At 45.7% G+C, this 20311-nt stretch overlaps 1 protein-coding gene across 3 annotated transcripts in view; it reads left to right on the top strand.

The window, feature by feature from the left end:
* The window catches only part of LOC114846296 (tight junction protein ZO-2-like), a 47547-nt gene that overhangs the window by 14747 nt on the left and 12489 nt on the right, over positions 1-20311 (top strand). For 2 of the 3 annotated variants that reach the window (XM_055504703.1, XM_029135132.3), the window contains exons 2-10: positions 11070-11123; positions 14272-14396; positions 14583-14685; positions 15941-16445; positions 16605-16708; positions 16839-16992; positions 19570-19675; positions 19780-19901; positions 20080-20143. In XM_055504703.1, the coding sequence (XP_055360678.1) occupies positions 11079-11123; positions 14272-14396; positions 14583-14685; positions 15941-16445; positions 16605-16708; positions 16839-16992; positions 19570-19675; positions 19780-19901; positions 20080-20143 (1328 nt within the window). In that variant the 5' untranslated portion in view covers positions 11070-11078. The remainder of the gene's footprint in view (positions 1-11069; positions 11124-14271; positions 14397-14582; positions 14686-15940; positions 16446-16604; positions 16709-16838; positions 16993-19569; positions 19676-19779; positions 19902-20079; positions 20144-20311) is intronic. The other variant, XM_055504704.1, reaches the window with a different exon arrangement.

A 20311-nucleotide genomic window follows, 5' to 3' on the forward strand; every position in this document is an offset into this window, starting at 1 on the left:
TAAACCAGGAGAAATCAGGTGACAATCGACAGACGCTAGCGGTAGGGGGATGAGAATGACGAAAATTATCCAGGGCCATGAAACCCCTCCTAGACTGAGAAACAATACCCACCATGGAAAACGAAGGTTGGAGGCAAAAATCAGGCAGCTCGGAGGGAAGTGAGCCCAAATGACAGAGGCCCAGAGAGTGCAATGAAAAGACCAATGCCTAAGAGGTACAGCCAGATGCCCATACCTGAAGTACTCAAAACGCCAAGCAAAGGCTACAAGCCTTGGCCAGCCGCCTAAAGAGATACACCAGAGATAACGAAGCCAGACGAAAAACTGGCTGTTCGCAACCAAACCTGCGAAAGGTAATCTCAATGGCAGGGTAATAAACAACAGAACGACCACCAAGGCTGGAAACTGAAACTACTGGAAGGGTATATGGGAAAGGGAGGCATCACACAACAGTGATGCACAGTGGCTGGTGGATCTGAGGGAAGACCACAGCAACCTCCCTGAACAGAATCCAGTGACTATCACAGTGGCAGACATCCAACAAAGAGTCTCAGGTATGAAAAACTGGACAGCACCTGGCCCTGACATGATCCACGCCTACTGGCTAAAGAAGCTCACTGCAATCCACGAGCGCCTGGCAGCACAAATGAACCAGCTGCTAAGGGATGGGACTCACTCTAAATGGCTATCCGAAGGGCGAACGATCCTGATAATGAAGGATCCCTCAAAGGGTACAGTCCCATCCAACTACCGGCCAATAACCTGTCTCTCCACAACATGGAAGCTCATGTCAGGCATCATCACAGCTAAGATAAGTGGGCACATGAGTCAATACATGAGCGAAGCACAGAAGGGCATTGGTAAGGATACCAGAGGAGCCAAACACCAACTCCTGGTAGACAGAACAGTCGCCCAAGACTGCAGAATGCGACACACCAACCTGTGCACAGCCTGGATCGACTACAAGAAAGCCTATGACTCAATGCCACACACATGGATCACTGAATGCTTGGAGCTGTACAACATCAACAGAACTCTAAGGGCCTTCATTGCAAACTCGATGAGGTTGTGGAGAACCACCCTTGAAGCCAATGGGAAGCCACTTGCCCAAGTATCCATCAAATGTGGCATATACCAAGGAGATGCACTGTCCCCACTGCTGTTCTGCATAGGTCTGAACCCCCTCAGCCAAATAATAAACAAGACTGGCTATGGATACCGACTCCGGAACGGGGCCACCATAAGTCACCTCCTCTACATGGATGACATCAAGCTGTACGCCAAGAGTGAGCGAGACATCGACTCGCTGATCCACACCACCAGGATCTACAGCTCGGACATCGGGATGTCATTCGGACTCGAGAAATGTGGGAGGATGGTGACAAAGAGAGGCAAGGTAATCCACACAGAAGGGGTCTCACTCCCAGAAGGAACAATAGCAGACATTGAGGACAATTACAAGTACCTTGGAATACCACAGGCAAACGGCAACCTTGAACAGGCAACAAGGAATGCGGCAACAGCCAAATACCTCCAACGAGTAAGGCAAGTCCTAAGGAGCCAGCTCAATGGCAAGAACAAATCGCGGGCAATAAACAGCTACGCTCTGCCAGTGATCAGATACCCTGCGGGAATAATAAGGTGGCCAAAGGAAGAGATACAGACCACAGATGTTAACACACGAAAGCTCCTCACCATGCATGGAGGGTTCCACCCCAAATCCAGCACCCTGAGACTGTACGCTAGCCGCAAGGAAGGAGGCCGAGGACTAGTGAGCGTGAGAGCCACTATCCAGGATGAAACATCCAAGATCCATAAGTACATCAAGGATAAGGCCCCGACAGATGACGTGCTGAGTGAATGTCTCAGGCAGTGGAGAACAGAGGATGAGATGCTGGAAGAGGGACCATCATGGGAGGACAAGCCCTTGCACGGGATGTACCACCGGAACACAACTGAAGTGGCTGATCTCAACAAATCCTACCAATGGCTTGAAAGGGCTGGGCTGAAGGACAGCACAGAGGCACTCATCCTGGCCGCACAGGAGCAGGCCCTGAGCACCAGAGCCATAGAGGCCCAGATCTACCACACCAGACAAGACCCAAGGTGTAGACTGTGCAAAGAGGCCCCTGAGACGGTCCAGCACATAACTGCAGGGTGTAAGATGCTGGCAGGCAAAGCATACATGGAACACCATAACCAAGTGGCTGGCATAGTATACAGGAACATCTGCGCAGAGTATGGACTGGAAACCCCAAGATGAAAGTGGGAAACACCTCCCAAGGTGGTAGAGAACGAGCGAGCCAAGATCCTGTGGGACTTCCAGATCCAGACTGACAGAATGGTAATGGCGAACCAACCAGACATTGTGGTGGTGGATAAAGAGCAGAGGAAAGCCGTAGTGGTGGATGTGGCAATACCAAGCGATGGCAACATCAGGAAAAAGGAACATGAGAAACTAGAGAAATACCAAGGGCTCAGGGAAGAACTGGAGAATACTTGGAAGGTGAAGGCCACAGTGGTGCCTGTGGTGATCGGAGCACTAGGGGCTGTGACCCCCAAACTGGAGGAGTGGCTACAACAGATCCCTGGAAAAACATCCGAAATCTCAGTCCAGAAAAGTGCAGTCCTAGGAACAGCAAGGATACTGCGCAGAACCCTCAAGCTCCCTGGCCTCTGGTAGAGGACCCGAGCTTGGAAAGTGGATGAACCACCCGCGGAGGGTGAGAATAGAGTGTGTGGTGTGGTGTGGGGGGGTGTGTGTGGGGGGGTGTGTGTGTGGTGGTGTGTGTGTGTGGTGGTGTGGGGGTGGGTATGGATATGTTATATGATATGATATCGTATATAGATAATATATATATATATATATAAATGTAGTATAATGTTATGTATATATGATATTAGTATTATATTAATATTATTTTATATATATTATATAGATTATATCATATGATTTATATGATAATGTATATATATGTATATTAATATATATACTTTATATAGCATATATATTATTATATATATATATATATGTATATATATATATATTATATATATGTATGTATAGGTTATATATATATATATATATATATTTTATATGTATATATATATATATATATTTTAGTATATGTATAGATATATATATGTTCTGTAGTGATAATGATATATATATATATTATATAGTATATTGATCGATGAATATATATATATATAATATATGTAGATATATATATATATGTATATATTACATATATATATATTATATTATATATATATATATATATAATATATATATGTATATGTATATATATGTATATTATATATATATATATATGTATATGTATATGTATATGTATATGTATATATTATGTATATGTATATGTATGTATATATTAGATATAATATGTCTATATTATATGTGTAATATATATATAGTATATGTAATATATATATATATGTATATGTATATGTAATGTATATGTATATATATATATGTATATATATATATATGTATATGTATATATATATGTATATGTATATGTGTGTATATATATATATATATATATATATATATATAGATTATATATTATATATATATATATATATATATATATATATATATATATATATATATATATATTTTTTTTTTTTTTTACATATTTCTTAACTTCCTAATTTGTTACATTTGCAAAAACTAGACATGTCTTTTTTTTATACTGGTGTGTTGCAGCCAAAGGCTTAAACCTGTTCACACCTGGATGTAGCCTCTATGTCTGGAAAAACTGTCAACCTCAACACATTTCAGAATCGGCTTTAATGGCCAAGTTCGCACAGGACAACCAAGAAATTATGTGGTCTCACTCTGTCTTTGTTCCCTCTTACCTACAAAACCTACAATTTTAATAATGGTTATTTACAAAAAATAAACAAATAAAGTGCAGCTCGCTGTGTCACATTTAACAGTGGTTATTGCACCTTCCCATCCAAGCCTTTGAATGTACAGGTTGTACTGTGTGTGTCTACAAGCTTCCTCACTGTCTCCATGTTAACATGCAGGGAGCCGTTCCACTTGGTTACCTTAACTGTCACTGTATGCAGCCTGGCATCTGTGTCATCTATACAAACTCTCTCTCAGCTGTGGAAGACACATGTTTTGAGGGGTGTGGGTTTTGCATTTTACCCATGTTTAGTGTTTTTACTAAACTGCTGTGTGATGAAGGTTTCTACTTGTTCAGGTGAGGTCATGCTGAGCAGAGTCCTGTGTTTTCTCTCAGCATCAACGAACACTCAGTCTTTTGTGGACAAGTGGTTGTGCTGCTGTTTCTTGTTCGACCAGCCCTAGTTCTCTTCCTCCCATTAGCTCTCTCTGAGCCGCCCTGTGGAGGAGCCTTGTTCCTTATTTATAATGGAAACATAGTGTCTGAAATATTTACGACAACAAGAGGAGGAAAAGGTTTCAATAAGACATGAGTTGAAACAATTGCAGAAGCTGCTCTTAGCTTTTAGTGACGAGAATGAAGTGAATCTGAAGGACCAGAGGGAGACGGAGTCAGAAAAGAGGATCTGGTTCAACAACAGTGATGGGGATTAAACAGCATAATCCTGAACCCCCAGTCAGAGGAATAAGTGGTCTGACGTAACAGAAGAATAGAAGAAAGCTATTCCTATCACTGGACCATTAAACAGTCTCATTTAAATATATAATGAACACAGTGGGTTTAAATCCAGCAGTGGTTCCCACAACCAAAAAAGAAAGAGATTCATGGAGATGATGTAAAATGAGGTTTAGCATTAGAGCAAGATGTTGACAGTTTCCAAGTGTCCTGCTCACTTAAAGCCAACAGGACACATGTACAGCAGCTGTTGAGCAGTCGCCCACTAATCGTAGAGCGAGTGGTTCGATTCCTGGCTGCATTCATGTGAACAAGCGTCCTTGTCACATCACTGACCCTCATGTTGCCGCTGATGTTACGTTAACCTGCATAGCAGCTGGTGCGGTGACCGGGACGTCATGTGGGAAAACACATAACATACACGTCACTGGAGCGAGACCAGCGTCCAACTGTACGAGCCAGAATCAAACAGCAGCGAGATGTTTAAGGGTTCGTTTACTGATGCGGTTAGTTGCTGCAGTGGATGTGATGTTGTTCAATGGTTGTTAATAAGGTTCCGCATCGCCACTGATGAATACCCACTTGTCCTGGTAGAACGTTGAATGTTTAGTGATAATTGATGGGTTCTATTAAGCAGATGGAAAATAATTACTTTAACTTACTTTTATAAGCAGTTTGAGGTGTAAACTGTCTGATCGTCCAGTGAGCCTTCGTTCTGAAGCGAAAGCAGACGTTGAAGCAGACGTCTGTGACACTGGCCATTAACAGCCATGGGGTTAAAGGGTTTGGGTGCATGTTGAGGCTCTCAGACCCCACCCACGCTCCATATCCTGGCTTCTCTCAGGTGGTCAGAGGTGTACTGTACAAATGTGCAATGAAACCACTGCACTGCTTTGCAGGCTTTTCCTCACACTAGGAGATGATAGTTTTATGTGACTCCATGTCCATCCGTTGCTGTGCACTGTAGCTGCTGCATGTGACAACAGGATGCACAATGACAGGAATGTGAAGCTCCTCCATCACCTTTCCCTCTTTTTCTCAGCAGTCCCTCATTTCTCTGTGTCAGTCCAGATCTGCTCCTGCATCGTCATCGCTGCCACTTTTTTTTTTTATTGTGGCAATAACTGGTTACACACACACACACACACACACACACACACACACACACACACACACACACAGTCCTGAGCATTGTGCTGGTGTTGTGCTATTCTGTTGACAATATGCTGTGACAGCGCTGAGCAGGCCTGTTTGAAGCTCTGAGGACACACACACACACACACACACACACCCACACACACACGGCCCATAAGTCAAGTGAAAGAAAGTGGACATTTGATGAAGGAGTTCTCTCAAACATCATGCAGAGCTTAAACCAAGAGAAGCTGCAGTTGCCTTTAACTTGTGAAAGTTATATTCCCTGAGTTGAGTTTTTGTAAAGTCTTCATTTGCATTTTAATCCCTGTTTAACATCATGAGTGAGTCTGTTAATATCACTCCTGTTTTTGAAATGTTCACTTAGTTGTATTTTTTTTTGTTGTATAATAACATGTTCAATCCAAACCACGGTACTTCCAGCTGACAGTGTATTTACTAAGACAAGAGTTCATGGAGGAACAGAGGGAACAGTTAATTCTTAACTGTGGAGAACATCATCATCGTCATTGTTACTTATTTGTCGACTTCATCCAACATGTAAGGATTTTATTCCTTTTTTTAAGTAATTATCAGGATTCTGAACTACAAGACTGGAATAAATGCCAGTAATAGTGTTTTCCATTAAAGCACAGCTTCAGGGACACTGACAGGTGCTTTAATAAAAAGGCTCAGAAACGTATAGCTCCAATTAACAACCACATTCATCCTGGCCACCTTTTATAATGTTATAATGTATAGTTTAACACCTTAAATGACCTTTTTATAAACAAAGCCTCCAGCAGAACCAGGCTCCGGGTTGGACGGATGTCGGAGCATCTGCCTGTTGAGGTGACGGAATAGTAAAGAATGCAACTAACAACAGCAGCATGCAGTCAAACACATGCAGGGGGGTTGTATGGCCAAACACTGTGTCAAGCTAAAGCTTTGGTGTCTCGCAGCTTCACAGTGTTTGTCCCGTGTCTGGACTGCAGCTTTAAGTTAGACTTGTGTTGTGAATACAGATGTTAAAAACATGTGCCTGAATGCTCTTCAAACTTCATCATCACGTCATAAATAGATGCACTAAGAGATTTATAAATACATAAGGCGTAGGCTACAAGCTAACACATTAACCCATAGACCTAGTTAAACTATTACTTCTGATTATAGTTTGGAGATGGTCCTAACAATGATGGGACAGCCATCGTGCATGTGCGCGCGTGTGCGTGTGTGTGTGTGTGTGTGTGTGTGTGTGTGTGGTGTAGTAGTTGGAGAGAGAGCGAGAGGGTGGAAAAGCAGCAGCAGCAGAGTGTGCAGAGTGGCAGACAGAGGGAGGAGGGAGGACAGGCAGAGTGCTCTGCTGGGCAGCTCTCCAGCCTGGCTCTCCCTTTGAACCTGTGAATCCCACTCTTAACTGGCCATGTCATCCGGCCTGCGCAGGAAGTGGAGGAGCGCAGTTCAAACCCTCAGGTCTCTTCGCGGGACGACGCTAGGAGGAGGTGGAGGTGGCGCTGTAAGTCTGCTGTTATTTTTAGCACCCCACCCCCCCGGGGGCTAGGCTAATCCACCACTGCATAGGCTTATCCAGATTGGAGGTAGGACACAGAGGCAGGAAGGTTAGGCACTCGCTCTCGTGGGACGCCTGCTCTCTGATGCTGTGTAAACGACCCACACTCAGCCCCAACATGCTTATGCTGAGGCACGTCTGTACTTTATGGAGGTGTGGGTCTGCCCTAGCAGAGGGGCCGCTGCCGCTCCGTTCACTGGACCGGTGAGGAACCTCCTTCACTGGCCATGAGTCTGGAATGGCTGCCGACCGGCTGCTGTGCTGGCTACTCCAGCTGGCACCTGCGCAGGCAGGCGGAGACGGGCAAGCTGGAGGCCGCGGAGGGCTCCAGGGACGGGCGAGGCCGAGGCGACAGTGGGGGGGCCTGGATCCAGCTGAGGGGGGTGGACACAGACCAGCTCAGAGGCAGCCTGGTGGTCCTCTACGCACCTGCTGGGAGCTCCTGTCTGCTGAAACTGGTGGGACACGATGCATGCCGAACGGATGGAGCAGTGTGCTGTGCGCTAGAATTAAAGGTCGCTTTGGGACTTACTCTGCAGAACGTCAGAGGCTGATTGTGTTTGGGGCTTTTTACTGTGATGGGACTGATTGTTAATATCTGCCTTGGACTAAATGACTGTCCGTCAGCAAAGTTGTTACTGGATTTGTTTGTCACTGCTGGGTTGTGAATTGGACTCGTAGCTTTTAAATTAGCAGCGGAAAGTTTGTTTTGGACGGGATGACTGTGAAGCAATCTCTTGTTTTCAGCTCAGTTCTTTGTCAACCATTTAGTAAAGTATCTATTGCAGTGATTCATGTAAAGTCGTTGCTGTATTTCTTTTGTTTGAACTCAGTTCTTGGATTGTTGTCACACTTGCCGAGTAGTGTTTGCTGTAATAGGTCTCGTAGATAATCGGAATCTGTGTGTGTGTGTGTGTGTGTGTGTGTTCTGAGGTGACGACGTTCAGTGATGATAACATCAGTTGGTGACATTTAACAGTGTGTTGGTGTGTGTCTGTGTGTCATGATTAGTAAATGTCAGGCGCTCGCGTAACACTCGTCTTCTAGGCTGCTTCCGTGACTATGATACGATGACGATGCCTGTGATACTCGTGGCTCTGTAGCTGCTTGTGCATGTGATGCTGCTCACAGACTCAGTGGCTCAAGGGCTCATTTCTATTCCATGTCAAATAATTAATAACTGAACACGAGCATTTAAACTTAATGTCCTAATGTGTTTTCTATGATTTACTTTTAATCTGTAGTTTTAAAATCCTCAGTCTCAAATTGAGTAAAGTTTAGCATTGGTGTTCCTCAGGTTATAAAGAGTTGGTGCTTGGGTCCGGGTTCTGGATCCCAGCTTCAGCGCCTCATCTATAATGAGACAAATCAGACAGCAGTTCTGTATGTGTGTATCCACACATCCCTGTGATTCCCACTAAAGTTAATGAAGTGAAAGTCATAGAATCTCATCGTAGTGCCTCCCTCCGCATGAGGTCATGTGTAATAGATCTGTGGTGTATGATTTGAAAAGCTCATTCATAAAAAGCTAAATGTAGCTATTAAAAGCTCGTTTGACATGGCTCCATGTATAAAACATGGCTCCGAGTATAAAACATGGCTCCGATGTAGCAGGAAGAAAAATCAAGGCTTGAAAAATATCAGATTTTCAGTTTTTTTTCAGCATCAAAGTACAGTCTTTCAGTTTGTAGAACCTGACTTACAAAACATCAGCATGTGTTTTCAATGAATGCAACATCTGTATCTAAATATATTATTTATTTATTTGAAAGCCATTCTGATGTTCACCCTTTATATTATCAACTGTTACTAAGACACAACGATAGCGCTGAAGCTTATGACAAAGTGCTGGAATTCTTTAATGGTTCTGATCAGATGGTTCTGCTAAGCTCCCATTGTTCTCATCCGTTCCTACAGCAGGAGCAAGCTGGTGTCTGCTGGTCCGGGGCTCGTAGTGCAGGCTGTGAAGTGCTGTATATTATTGCCAAGGTTACGGTGAGGTCCGTCTCCTCTTCAATCACAGCAGAGTGACGCGGCTCAGATGAAGTGTTTTTGGGTCAGGACTCAGGGGACTAAAAAGTTCTTGATGCAGCAAAAGTAAGTCATCATCTTTTGCTGTGGGACGGACATGGACTGTGAACAAGGATGTGCTTTTATTCACACCAGCCAGGGGACAAAAGGAACAACAGTCTGGTATTTAGCTGAGCAACATTAAAATGTAATAGAATAACGTGTGAACCTGCTCAGCAGCTGTTCAGTCGAGGACGTGATCATAAATAGTTCATAGTCATCCATGCAGGAAGCATGAGCTGACCCTTACTGAACACACCCATGGTTTTATATAGGCCCTGTCATTTGCATAATGCATTGTCTAGCTCCACACCCTAACCTCAAACCCTGCCATCCACCAAAAACATCTGAAGCACATTCCACTGTTTATTCCAGCCTAGTAGCTGAGGAACTGATGTTGGGCTTTCAGGACTGAACAATGACATTAATATTAACCTGTTCACGCAGCCTCGGCTGCGAGGCCGACTCCTACAGCGCTGCCAGTACAGACCTCTGGTCCTGGTCTGGCTCTTACCTCAAACAGCCACACCTGCTTCTCCTCTGCTCACAAGCAGCTGAGGCTGAGCAGTGCTGCTCGCGGGGCTCAGCCAACACACCACTAACTACTATAAGAGAGGGGGGAGCGGTGAGGTGAGGGGGACGGGAGCAGCGGCGTAGAACGGTGGTCCCATCAGGACCACACACAGCGCTGTGATTGTTTTCCTGGAGCTGCGTGTCCATATGCATGAATCCTGCATGTGACGACTAGCTTTATTCGGGTTGCTACAGTAGATCATGTTGAGTTACACACTTGGTGCCTGTTTTGCCTGCAGACGTGACAGTTTTGGGCTCATTGGAGCTAAACTGGATGAGTGCATCCTCTCATTATAAGTGAAGCTTTTATAGATGCAGAGCCAGAGGAGCCTATAGCTCATTTATGTAATATTCATCACACGCATCTCTTTTACTTGTGTTTAGATCAGTAAGTCCTTGAACCGTGAACTAGCACTCCTCACCTCTATGTCTGTTACTGTGGCCTGGATTCACGTGGGTGTGTTTGTAGACTTGACCATTTAACTGTTAATCTTTCACAACGACAGGTTGTTTGGTTTTAATTGGCTAATTAAATAGATCATCGGGAGCATTATGTGTCCGACATGGAGAATGCTGCATCTATTTAGCAGACATTCACAGTTTGGTCTGTTTGGTCCACTGAGTTTTGTTTCTGGGGGTGATGCCCCTCATCACTGTCTAAACTTATCTCACAAAACCGTACAGGACGACTTGTTCTGGAGCAGCGGCTGATGCTGCTCCACATGATGCTGCTTCCTCACTGTGACACCCTCAAGAAATGTCAGATAACTAGGCTGTTTTCTTAAATGTGAAGGTTTTCTAAAGCATTAATCCATCAGGCAGCACCAGGCCGATGGACCTGGATCATCAGAACCTGTTTTAGTACAAAAAGCAGAAGGATCAGGAAGATCTGATGGTTAATATGTCAATTTAAAGGTTTAACTAGGAATAACTTCCCCATGAAACAGACTGATCAGTAGATTTTCCTACAATGGGTTAATACATCTAGGACATATTACAGAGATGTTGTTCCACTAATTGAAGATCTGGTACTAATGACAGTCACAGTCTCACTTTTGCTACTGAATGTCTGATGTTTGCTGACCACGTTGTGTCTGTGTTTCCTACAGAGCTCAGGGATGGAGGAGACGGTGTGGGAGCAGTACACAGTCACCCTGCACCGCGTGAGTTCATGCACTTCACTTAAATATGTTCATCTACCTGGAAAAAAAACCACGCCTCACGATTCACAACTGCTTTCTCGTGACCAACAATACTGCTCCATGTGCACCACTGCTGTGGATGTACACAAGCTGGAGGCCACAGTTGGCACAAGAGGAAGTGACTGCCAGTGTCCTGTCATCACCGCACATGAACATGAAGCAAACATTTAAATATTATCACTGCTGTTCTCAAATAGGTTTAGTTTAGTGTAAATCCCAGTTGTCCATGATCCAACAAACTGTCTTCTTGTTCAGTCAGTCCTACTAGATGCTGCCGTGTTTCTGTATTTCCTAATTAATTAGTTAAGTTTAGTATTTAAAGGCATGTTGTTTTAAATTTGTTTTCACGACATGTTGTTTTAAATTAGTGGTGCAACAGCTGATCTGGCACTTTAAGCTGCTGCATGCTACTCTGCACTCAGAGCACAGTTTCAGGTTGGTTCTATGAGCTAGATGTGTTTGCCGTCCAGCGGCAGGAAACATGCTGGTTTTTCTGCCAAGCCAGATTTCTACAATGCAAATTAACATTCTTCTAAAAATAGCTGTGACCCGACGCTGGCTCCCCCACCACGTCTCCTCTGCCTCTACTCTGTGCTCAATGACTCTGTCAATATGGTCCGACGCAAAAACACATTCACAACCTTTGTCCCTTATTCAGTACAACTAATCAGGGATGAAGAAGTAACCCAACGATGTCCTCCTTTTATAATGGAGCGGTTCTGACGCATCCTCCTCCCTTCACTTCCTGCCTTGCTGGTTGTGTTTTTAGCCATAGTGCCTGTTCACTGCTAGTGGGTGGAGCAGGCCAAGGCAGCACCACAGCATGTAACATGCTGTCAGTTGTTTTCCAGTCATCCTCGCTCCACCCATCGCTGATTACAGGAGTGCAGGGAAAGAAAACCAGGGAGGAGCATTAGGCAGCAACACCAGCTGTACCAGAACCAGCACCACCCTGGCAGTAGCTCATGCCCCCAGCCTGGGAACCCATGCACACATCCAGCACAGTGACAGAAAATGTATCTGGAGCCGTAGATTCCCAGAGGCTTTGAAGGCTCCTGTGTGTTCACTGCCGCAGTACGTACAGTAGCAGGCTTTTCAGCTTAGTTGTCCCCAACACGCTGGATACAGGCTGTGTTCCAGCTGGGCCACTAGCTGCCAATCACAGTGACAAGGGGGGTAAGAGCAGTACTAGATTCATAAGGATGCAACATGACATGTAAGTTCTTTGCATTTAAAATTACTTAATTGGAGCAAAATACAGCCACTTTAATCACCCAAGATAAATTGTGCTGGGAGTAAAAGCATTTAGTGTATGTAGGTCATCAAAATGTTTGTATTCAGTGCATTCACAAAATGAATCTCGCAATCAGTTCTTGTTGTAGTTTTTTTGTGTCCCGTCCAGCAGTTCAAATATATATACTCTTCTTGATTAATAATTAAACAACTGCTGTACTTTGAAATAAATATTTATACCAATAATAGTGTTAAGGTATGTGCACACACTACATACAAACATAAACATATATGATATTCATACACATATGCATTATTTTACATAATCTCATAATAGTTAATAATAGCCATGGCATACAACACCACAGCTACCATATTCACACATAATTTATATTGTTAGTGATAAGTACCAGTAAAACCTACAGCTAGGTTTAAAAAGCCTGTTTATCAGCTCAGGTGTTGAGTGTCCCACTACAAGGTTAGTAAAGCTGTAGCTTAACATTATTCACCCAAAGGGTGAGGCAGACGTTGGTGCATGAACAATGCCACTTGTGGAAGCCAGGGTGATGTGAGGGGCTCGGCCACTACGCCCATCCAACAGGCAGAGGAAAGAATCCTAGCAGCCAGGGAGCCCACACACCTTCAGTTCCAGGAGGGCAGGTGTTGCGACCCAAGCCGCCCACACAGAGCCCCCCAGGCAGAGCTGCAGCAGCCACAGAGACAGCACCCGAAGTCAGAGTGGGCCACCGGGGGTCAACGCTGTCCGCCCCATGAGAACCAGGGGCAAACACTCCCCCCGGTGGGAGGGTCGGCCTGAAAGAGTGGAGCCCGAGGACCCATGGTCCGTAGGGAGCCCGCCAGGAGATGCCCCCGTGCCCAGAGTGGGACCCACGCCCAGTCCACCACCCCTACACGAGCAGAGCGGGGCCTACCCCATTGGCCCGACCGTATCCCCCAGCACCCCGGCCCACAACACAAGGCCGGCAGAAAAGAGACCACCCAAGAAGGGGATGGGTGGTAAAACTGAGTTGTGATCTCTCTAACAGGGCCAGTGGGGCAAGGCCACAGCTGGCCCTGAATGTATGTGTATGTGGCTCGGTATTAGGAACTTTGATGCTGGACCCCTCAGGGAAGCAATTAAAAATGCAGAGCATCCCACTTGGGAGGGACGGTTTGGTGGAACCACTTTCCAGTAGCTCCGGTCCTGAGCAGTTACCAGAGGGCGTCAGACCACTAGGGCAGGCAGCGCCCCAACCGAGCAGGGGCAGGGTCCCAGGGGAGAGACACCCCTCTGGGCACAGGCAGGCACCTCAAAGGGACCCCCCCGAACACAGGGTACCCAGGTCTCAACTCCTAGGTCTGCCCCTGCACACTGGCAGGGAGGCCCACCTCTGATAGAGACAGGCACACGCTAACCCTCAAAATGGCCCTACTCCGGCACCGGACTGCCGGTCCCAGCGGCCACCATACCCCCACCGTGGGGGACCCATGTGTCCCGGTTCCTTAGGTAGGCAGGCACTCCCAACCACCAGTCACCCCCCCACCACCGCGCCAGACATGACGCAGCACCAGAGCTCCAGACAGCTTAACCGGGTGGACAGGTGTTCACATACTCTTTGCCAATATTGCTGCACAGGTGAACGTGACCAGAATGCATGTACTTATCTATCTGCTGTGGTATCTGTACAATGAGGGCAAATATTCGAGTTTGTGAGACCCATTTGGAACATCCTTTTTCCTGTATAATGTGTTCTATGAAGAATTTTATATTGTATTAGTTGTAAATTTAGTATTTTTGTCAAATAAATTAGAACATATTTTCCCAGAACATGTGATTAGTGGTGGGGAGTTATTAGTCTCTTTGTCTTGTCTGTAGGATGCTAAGATGGGCTTTGGCATAGCTGTGTCGGGTGGACGAGACAACCCCAATGTGGACAACGGTGAGACGTCGATCATCGTGTCAGACGTGCTGCAGGGAGGCCCGGCCGACGGGTTACTCTTGTAAGTCTGAACGTGAGCACAATCCTCCTCAAGGGACAATACACTGGACTGGGTAACATGCTCTATACTGGTGGTACTGGTTAGAAGCCAGCCCAAGAAACAGAGGGTCCTGTGCAGCTATACCAGCTAGCACGACTCTGGGCTTGATTGTTGTTCTGATATTGTGTCGTTTGTGTCTTTTTCCAGTGAGAATGATCACGTCATTCAGGTCAACGCCATCCCCATGGACAACGTGCCTCATTCATTCGCTGTGCAGTCCCTCCGCAAATGTGGCAAAGTGGCCAAAATAGTAAGTATGAGCATGAACCACACACTGTCTGTACATTATTATTATTATTGTCAGTATGTTTGAATGTGTCAGTATCTACTGCAGCAGATGATTTAGTCATAAGTGATGGTGTTTAATGAGTGTTCATGTAACCTCCAGCTACAGTACACTACCCATTTACCGGATCTACAGGTATTTCTTGAATACTGATGTATATGTTAAAGACAGAATTACGTCTCTGCCACTTCTACTGCCAGTAAAGCTTCAGGCAGTAAACGGTAGAAACAAGCCTCGCGGTTGCAGACATGTGCTATTTCTGGGGTTGCGTTGGTCATTCACTCTTTGACCCAAAGCTCGTCACTACATCTCCTCACCTCTTGGGCTGAAGCCTTTTCCTTTTGGATCTCTGTGCTGTGTACAGCGTACTCTGTGCTTTACGTCTTTAATATTTAACTCCTCCTGTGAGGAGCGATCTGGGGAAACTAAAGCTGTAACAAACAGAGCCACTGCCTGGATAAACACTAATATCTGAGGTTTTCAGCGTGGCTGCAGCTCTAAAAGCAGCGTCACTGGAAGTGGGCTGATCTCACCGCTGTACACAGTTAAATATAAAAGCCTGACATAAAGAGGGAATCTGATTGGCTGACTTGAATCACTGCCTTCAGGACAGTAGGTCCACTCCCACTCCTGTCTGAGTGAGTCTGAAATAGAAGCCTTCTAGTTTAAAGCTTGCTTTCTTTTTTTAGCACGTTTTTTGTCTTGTTGAATAAACCTTTCACTCAACATCTCTGTGCCCTGGTTTCTCTAAAAACAAAGTTAGGAGGATTAGGAATTGGGTATGCATGCCACAACCCTTTAATTCAGACAAGGCAGCTATGTTTATCCAGTATATTTCATACACCGGCAATTCAGCATGTTGCAGCCATGCTGTAGTTCTAGATGGCAGTGATAGTAAATGCCTGGTGCTTTGTAGGAGACGGGTAGATGATGGTGATGAGGGGTTCTCTACCTGGAAGCCAATCACAGTTGAATTCAGTTCAATCCTTTAGCAACAAATTCCATCCCAGGACCCCATGGAACATGTAGTTCAATCTAAGGGTTTAGTTAAACACAGCACTGTCGCATTCCACAATAACATGTTCAATCCTCGTGCTCATTATTTGTGAATATGATGTGTTTACCTCAAGGGGCTTTTTTCCTGTCTAAACCAGTCAATGAACCAACATGGTAGCTGTATTTGAAAAACCTGTGTGTGTTTGTTTTGTTTTCATGTCAGATGGTGAAGAGACCCCGTAAGGTGGCGGTTCACTCCCTGAAACAGCCCCCCTCCCCGAGTGGAGAAAGTCGAGAATACGCCCCCTCCACCCACTACTATGACGCTGACAACGACAACGGCTGGTACCGCGATGAGGCCCGGGACCACACCTCTGACAATAAAGGATACCTGGAACCTCAGTACAAGGGCGGACAAGACTACAACCAGAGGGGAAAGAGCCGTGGGAGGAGCCAGGACAGATCCTCGCCCAGCCCGGACAGATCCAGGAGAGATGGCAGCCGGGGACGAGCCCTGGACAGCAGCGCAGACCGCCAGAGGTACCGCAGCCGCGGACGCAGCCCTGGGGACAGCTACCGCATGGAGGACAAGTATGAGCGGGGAGGAGTAGGAGGGAGGTACAGGAGCAGGGACCGGCTCAATGACCCGTCCCCAGAGCCTTCCAGAGAGCTGGAGCCGCTGGAGAAGCCTGTCAATGTCCTTCTGGTAAAGAACCGCCCCAGTGAAGGTAGGGGCACCTCTTTTATCCCAGTCTTACACTGACTTTGGTAAATCACTGCTTAATGAGTGACCTGGTGAATCCTGGCCTCTGCTGAGAAGCACTGCATACGCTAACGCTGCTGCCTGTATGAGCTCCAGTAACTGTGGGGCTCTGGGTGTCTTAAAGAGTACGGCCTTCGTCTGGGGAGTCAGATCTTCATCAAACAGATGAGCAGCACTGGCCTGGCTGCCAAGGACGGGAACCTGCATGAGGGAGACATCATCCTCAAGGTAGACGTGTTTACAGTCACACAAACACATCCAGTAAAGACTCTTCTCCAAACGGCTCGCCATAATATGTTGGGTCATCATCCCTATGTGTAGTATTCACCTATTGCCCTGACTGTCTGCATGCGCTCAGATTAACGGCACAGTCACGGAGAACCTGTCTCTGCACGATGCCGGGAAGCTGATAGAAAAGTCCAGAGGGAAGCTGCAGCTGGTGGTCCAGAGAGACCAGCGCCAGATCCTCGTCCGCATCCCCCCACTGGCAGACTCTGATTCTGACAATGATGGTAAGTCACTGGTGTCCAGGGAGCGTCCAAACCCCCGGGTTGGTGTGACGTCTCTCCCACAGGTCAGAGTGTGAGACCTGTTTAACAGAGAAATCAGAGGGACTGTCCTTTTTAGTTGATATTAGTTCAATACAGCCAGTGTCTAGTTAAACATTGCTTTATTAGTCAATTATACAGAGCTAAAAATAATTTCATAGTCAATAAAGTCATCGTTAAAACAAATGCTGTTGACACTGAATCAAAGGAAACAGAACTTATTGATTATAGTCATAATAAGTAGAACAGGAATCTGATGATAGGTTTGAATCAGATACAGGGGTGAAACTAATCGTCTTGTATGAAGGAGCTTAGTCCTCACAACTAGATATAGTATAGTGAATAGAACACAAGAAAACTGAGATGCAATGAGTTAAAAGCAGCCAGACGCACGCAGCAGCTCCTCGTCCTCATCTGTGACACTAAAGTCTCAGGATGTGAGCGAAACAAGATGCTTCAGGTGACAGAAGCCCTCAGGCCTTTGAGTTGTTGTTGAACTGACCACAATCTGATTGATTTGAAACTGCTCATCTACAGAAGCGATGTGCAGTCGCTCAAAAGTGCAATCTTTGTTTGTGTTTTCTCTTCCAGATAAAATGTCATACTTTTAGATGAAGGACCAGCCAAGACACAGCATGTGTAACATGTTGCCTTTCTCTGAACTGTGACACAACCTGACTAAGTTGTAAAGCTCTCACACCTTTTTCACTTCTCTTTATACTGCTATGACTCATTTAACGTTTAAATACGAAATCCCTTTCTTTAATGAATAAATACATTTTAATTCATACACACACTGGACTGTGTCATTCATTAAGCTCAGTAATCACAGTGGTAAAGGTTCACATGCTGCCTTGAGGTGAATGTGATTTGTTGTAACATTGGCCAATGTGAATATGATGATGTTCCAGACGACGGGTGACGGTTTATTTCTGTGAACACAGAATGTTGCATGACAAAGTGTGGCTCATGAAGTGGGTAAGATGCTTGTTCAACATTCAGAGCAATAACACATTAATACTTTGTCCTAACGCTGAGCAGCTCCTCATTGTTTGTCCAGGTCTGAACCTCCATCACTCGTCTGTTTCCATGTCACACAAGTACATCACCATGTCTTATGCCACCACCTGGTGATGTCAGCATAACTCTGCAGTGGTTGAAAGCTGCAGCAGGATTTGAGTGTGTCTGGAGGAGGAACACCGGATCCTGCTGCAGTCGTCCAGCAGTATTTCCTTGGATGAGCACAACTAACTTAGCGTCTACCACATACAGTTCACATCAGTTCTATAGTAAACCCAGTCTAGAACATAGAGGAGGGTTTCGAGGACGTGTTCCTGCTGCTGTGTCTGTCAGCGGTAGCTGGCTAGACATCGCTGCTCTGTTGTTAGTTACGTAGAGTTTTGGTAAAGATCAACTACAGTGACTTTGGACTGAAGCAGTCTCTGACTCTGACTGTCCATTAAAACACGTGGAACACAGATTCTTAATGGCAGTAAAAAAAAATATCATAGGCATGAAATTTAAGGTCACGTGAGTGTGTCTGTGCTTGGAGTTCTCCTGATCCTGTGGGAACCAGCCATTGAGCCGATCTACCATCACATTTGTGTGTTGCATCATTCTCCCCTTTGAGGCATCACAACCTCTGCATGCAGAACAGCTGTTGGAAGCTAAAGGTTCTGATGGGCTCATGTAGATGTAGGACTAGCAGCCTGTCACCGGTCCATCCGCCCTCTAACTGCTGCTCTATAACAGGTCCAAACGCTGAAGGGAAGTCCTGCTGAAGGTGGTACAGTAACAGACTCTGACTCCGTCGCGCTCTGAGGGATACATTATTCTGGGCTAATGTATTTCTCTGTCTCCTGCCTGCTCTCGGTTCGTCCTCTCACTCAGGTGTTTTTGTTCCTAGTTAGTCGTGTGCAGGCTTCTGTCAAGGCTTCCATCTCCAGCCTCAGAGTGCCACACCGATAAAAGCAGCCGAAGCAAAACAATCTGCAACAGTCACATGCTGAATGAAGGCCAGGCTCTGTCTGAGCTCAGCAGCCGCTGCTTCACAGAGCAGCTCACATTCCACCACTGTCCTCATGTCTTGTTCTTTCTAGGGATAAACTCAATTTTGTTTTGAATTCGACCTGTTCTTTTGGTCAGTCCACATGAATGTTTTGGACCCAAGCTGATTTGAGTTGACTGTTAAAAGCCTTTTATCAATGCGGTTGGCGGCGAGGCCCAGCGTCCCTTAAATCACACTAACTCCTCTCTGACTCGCTGCATTGATGAATCGCGTGGCATTTTGGCCCAAATTCAAAGCCTCATTCTGCACTGACTGTTTGTGCCTCCATCCATTGGCTTTGAGGGAAGCTGCTTTTATCTGGGGTGTAGAGCTGTATTTGGACAAACACTAATCGTCTCTTTCCTCTGTCCCGTTGTACTCAGCTGGTGGTGGGCTTCCTGGTGCAACCCTTTCTCTGCTGCGGTTCTGGTGCTAGTGTTCACTCTGCAGGACTTTTGGCTTGTGTCTAACTGAGACGTTTGTCTGTTTGTCAGACATATCGGAGATGGAGTCGTACCATTCCTATTCTCCCCCGGAGGAGAGGAGGTCGCGCCAGTCTGACCTGTCCTCCCATTCTTCCAACGAGCGCGACAACCACAGGTAGGATGGGATTGGATGAGTAAAGAGCAGGAAGGTCTGTTGGTGTGAGGACACTCGCTGATATAATACAACCACAGACAGACCCACATTTGTATTTGGAATAGGGAAGAATCCACGAGGACGCCCAAGATGTCAGCCATGGCCTCCCCATTCAGAGTCCCTGTAGACCCCCAGGCCTTCACAGAGCTGGACAAGGACCCGCCGCCTCCACAGGAGCCTCCAGGTTGTCATGTCTGCTCAGAATATGCAATATATGCTATAAATATATATATATAATAAAGATAGATATATAGAAATGTGATTACACGCTGATCTTATTAAGTCGATCTGTTTTCCCTCACATTTGCTTGGGCCTACTGTCTGATGTATATAATATTACCAATCCTGATGTTTTACATGTTCAGCTGCTGCAGTGACCACACCAAAGATCCTCCTCCGACCAAGTCCAGAAGATGAGAAAATATATGGGTGCGTTCTTCTCTCCACATTTCTCTACAGTATATTTTATCGGTCCAATGTTTCATTTCTTTCCCCATCGCGTATATGCAAATATAGGTTGGTTTCATCAGTGTGCTGTCGGTCCTGTCCAGCTCCACAGCAGTTGGACTTTTACCAAGTTGAATAAAGATACTAGAG

This window comes from Betta splendens, chromosome 19, assembly GCF_900634795.4.
Source record: "Betta splendens chromosome 19, fBetSpl5.4, whole genome shotgun sequence".
Taxonomy (NCBI): domain Eukaryota; kingdom Metazoa; phylum Chordata; class Actinopteri; order Anabantiformes; family Osphronemidae; genus Betta; species Betta splendens.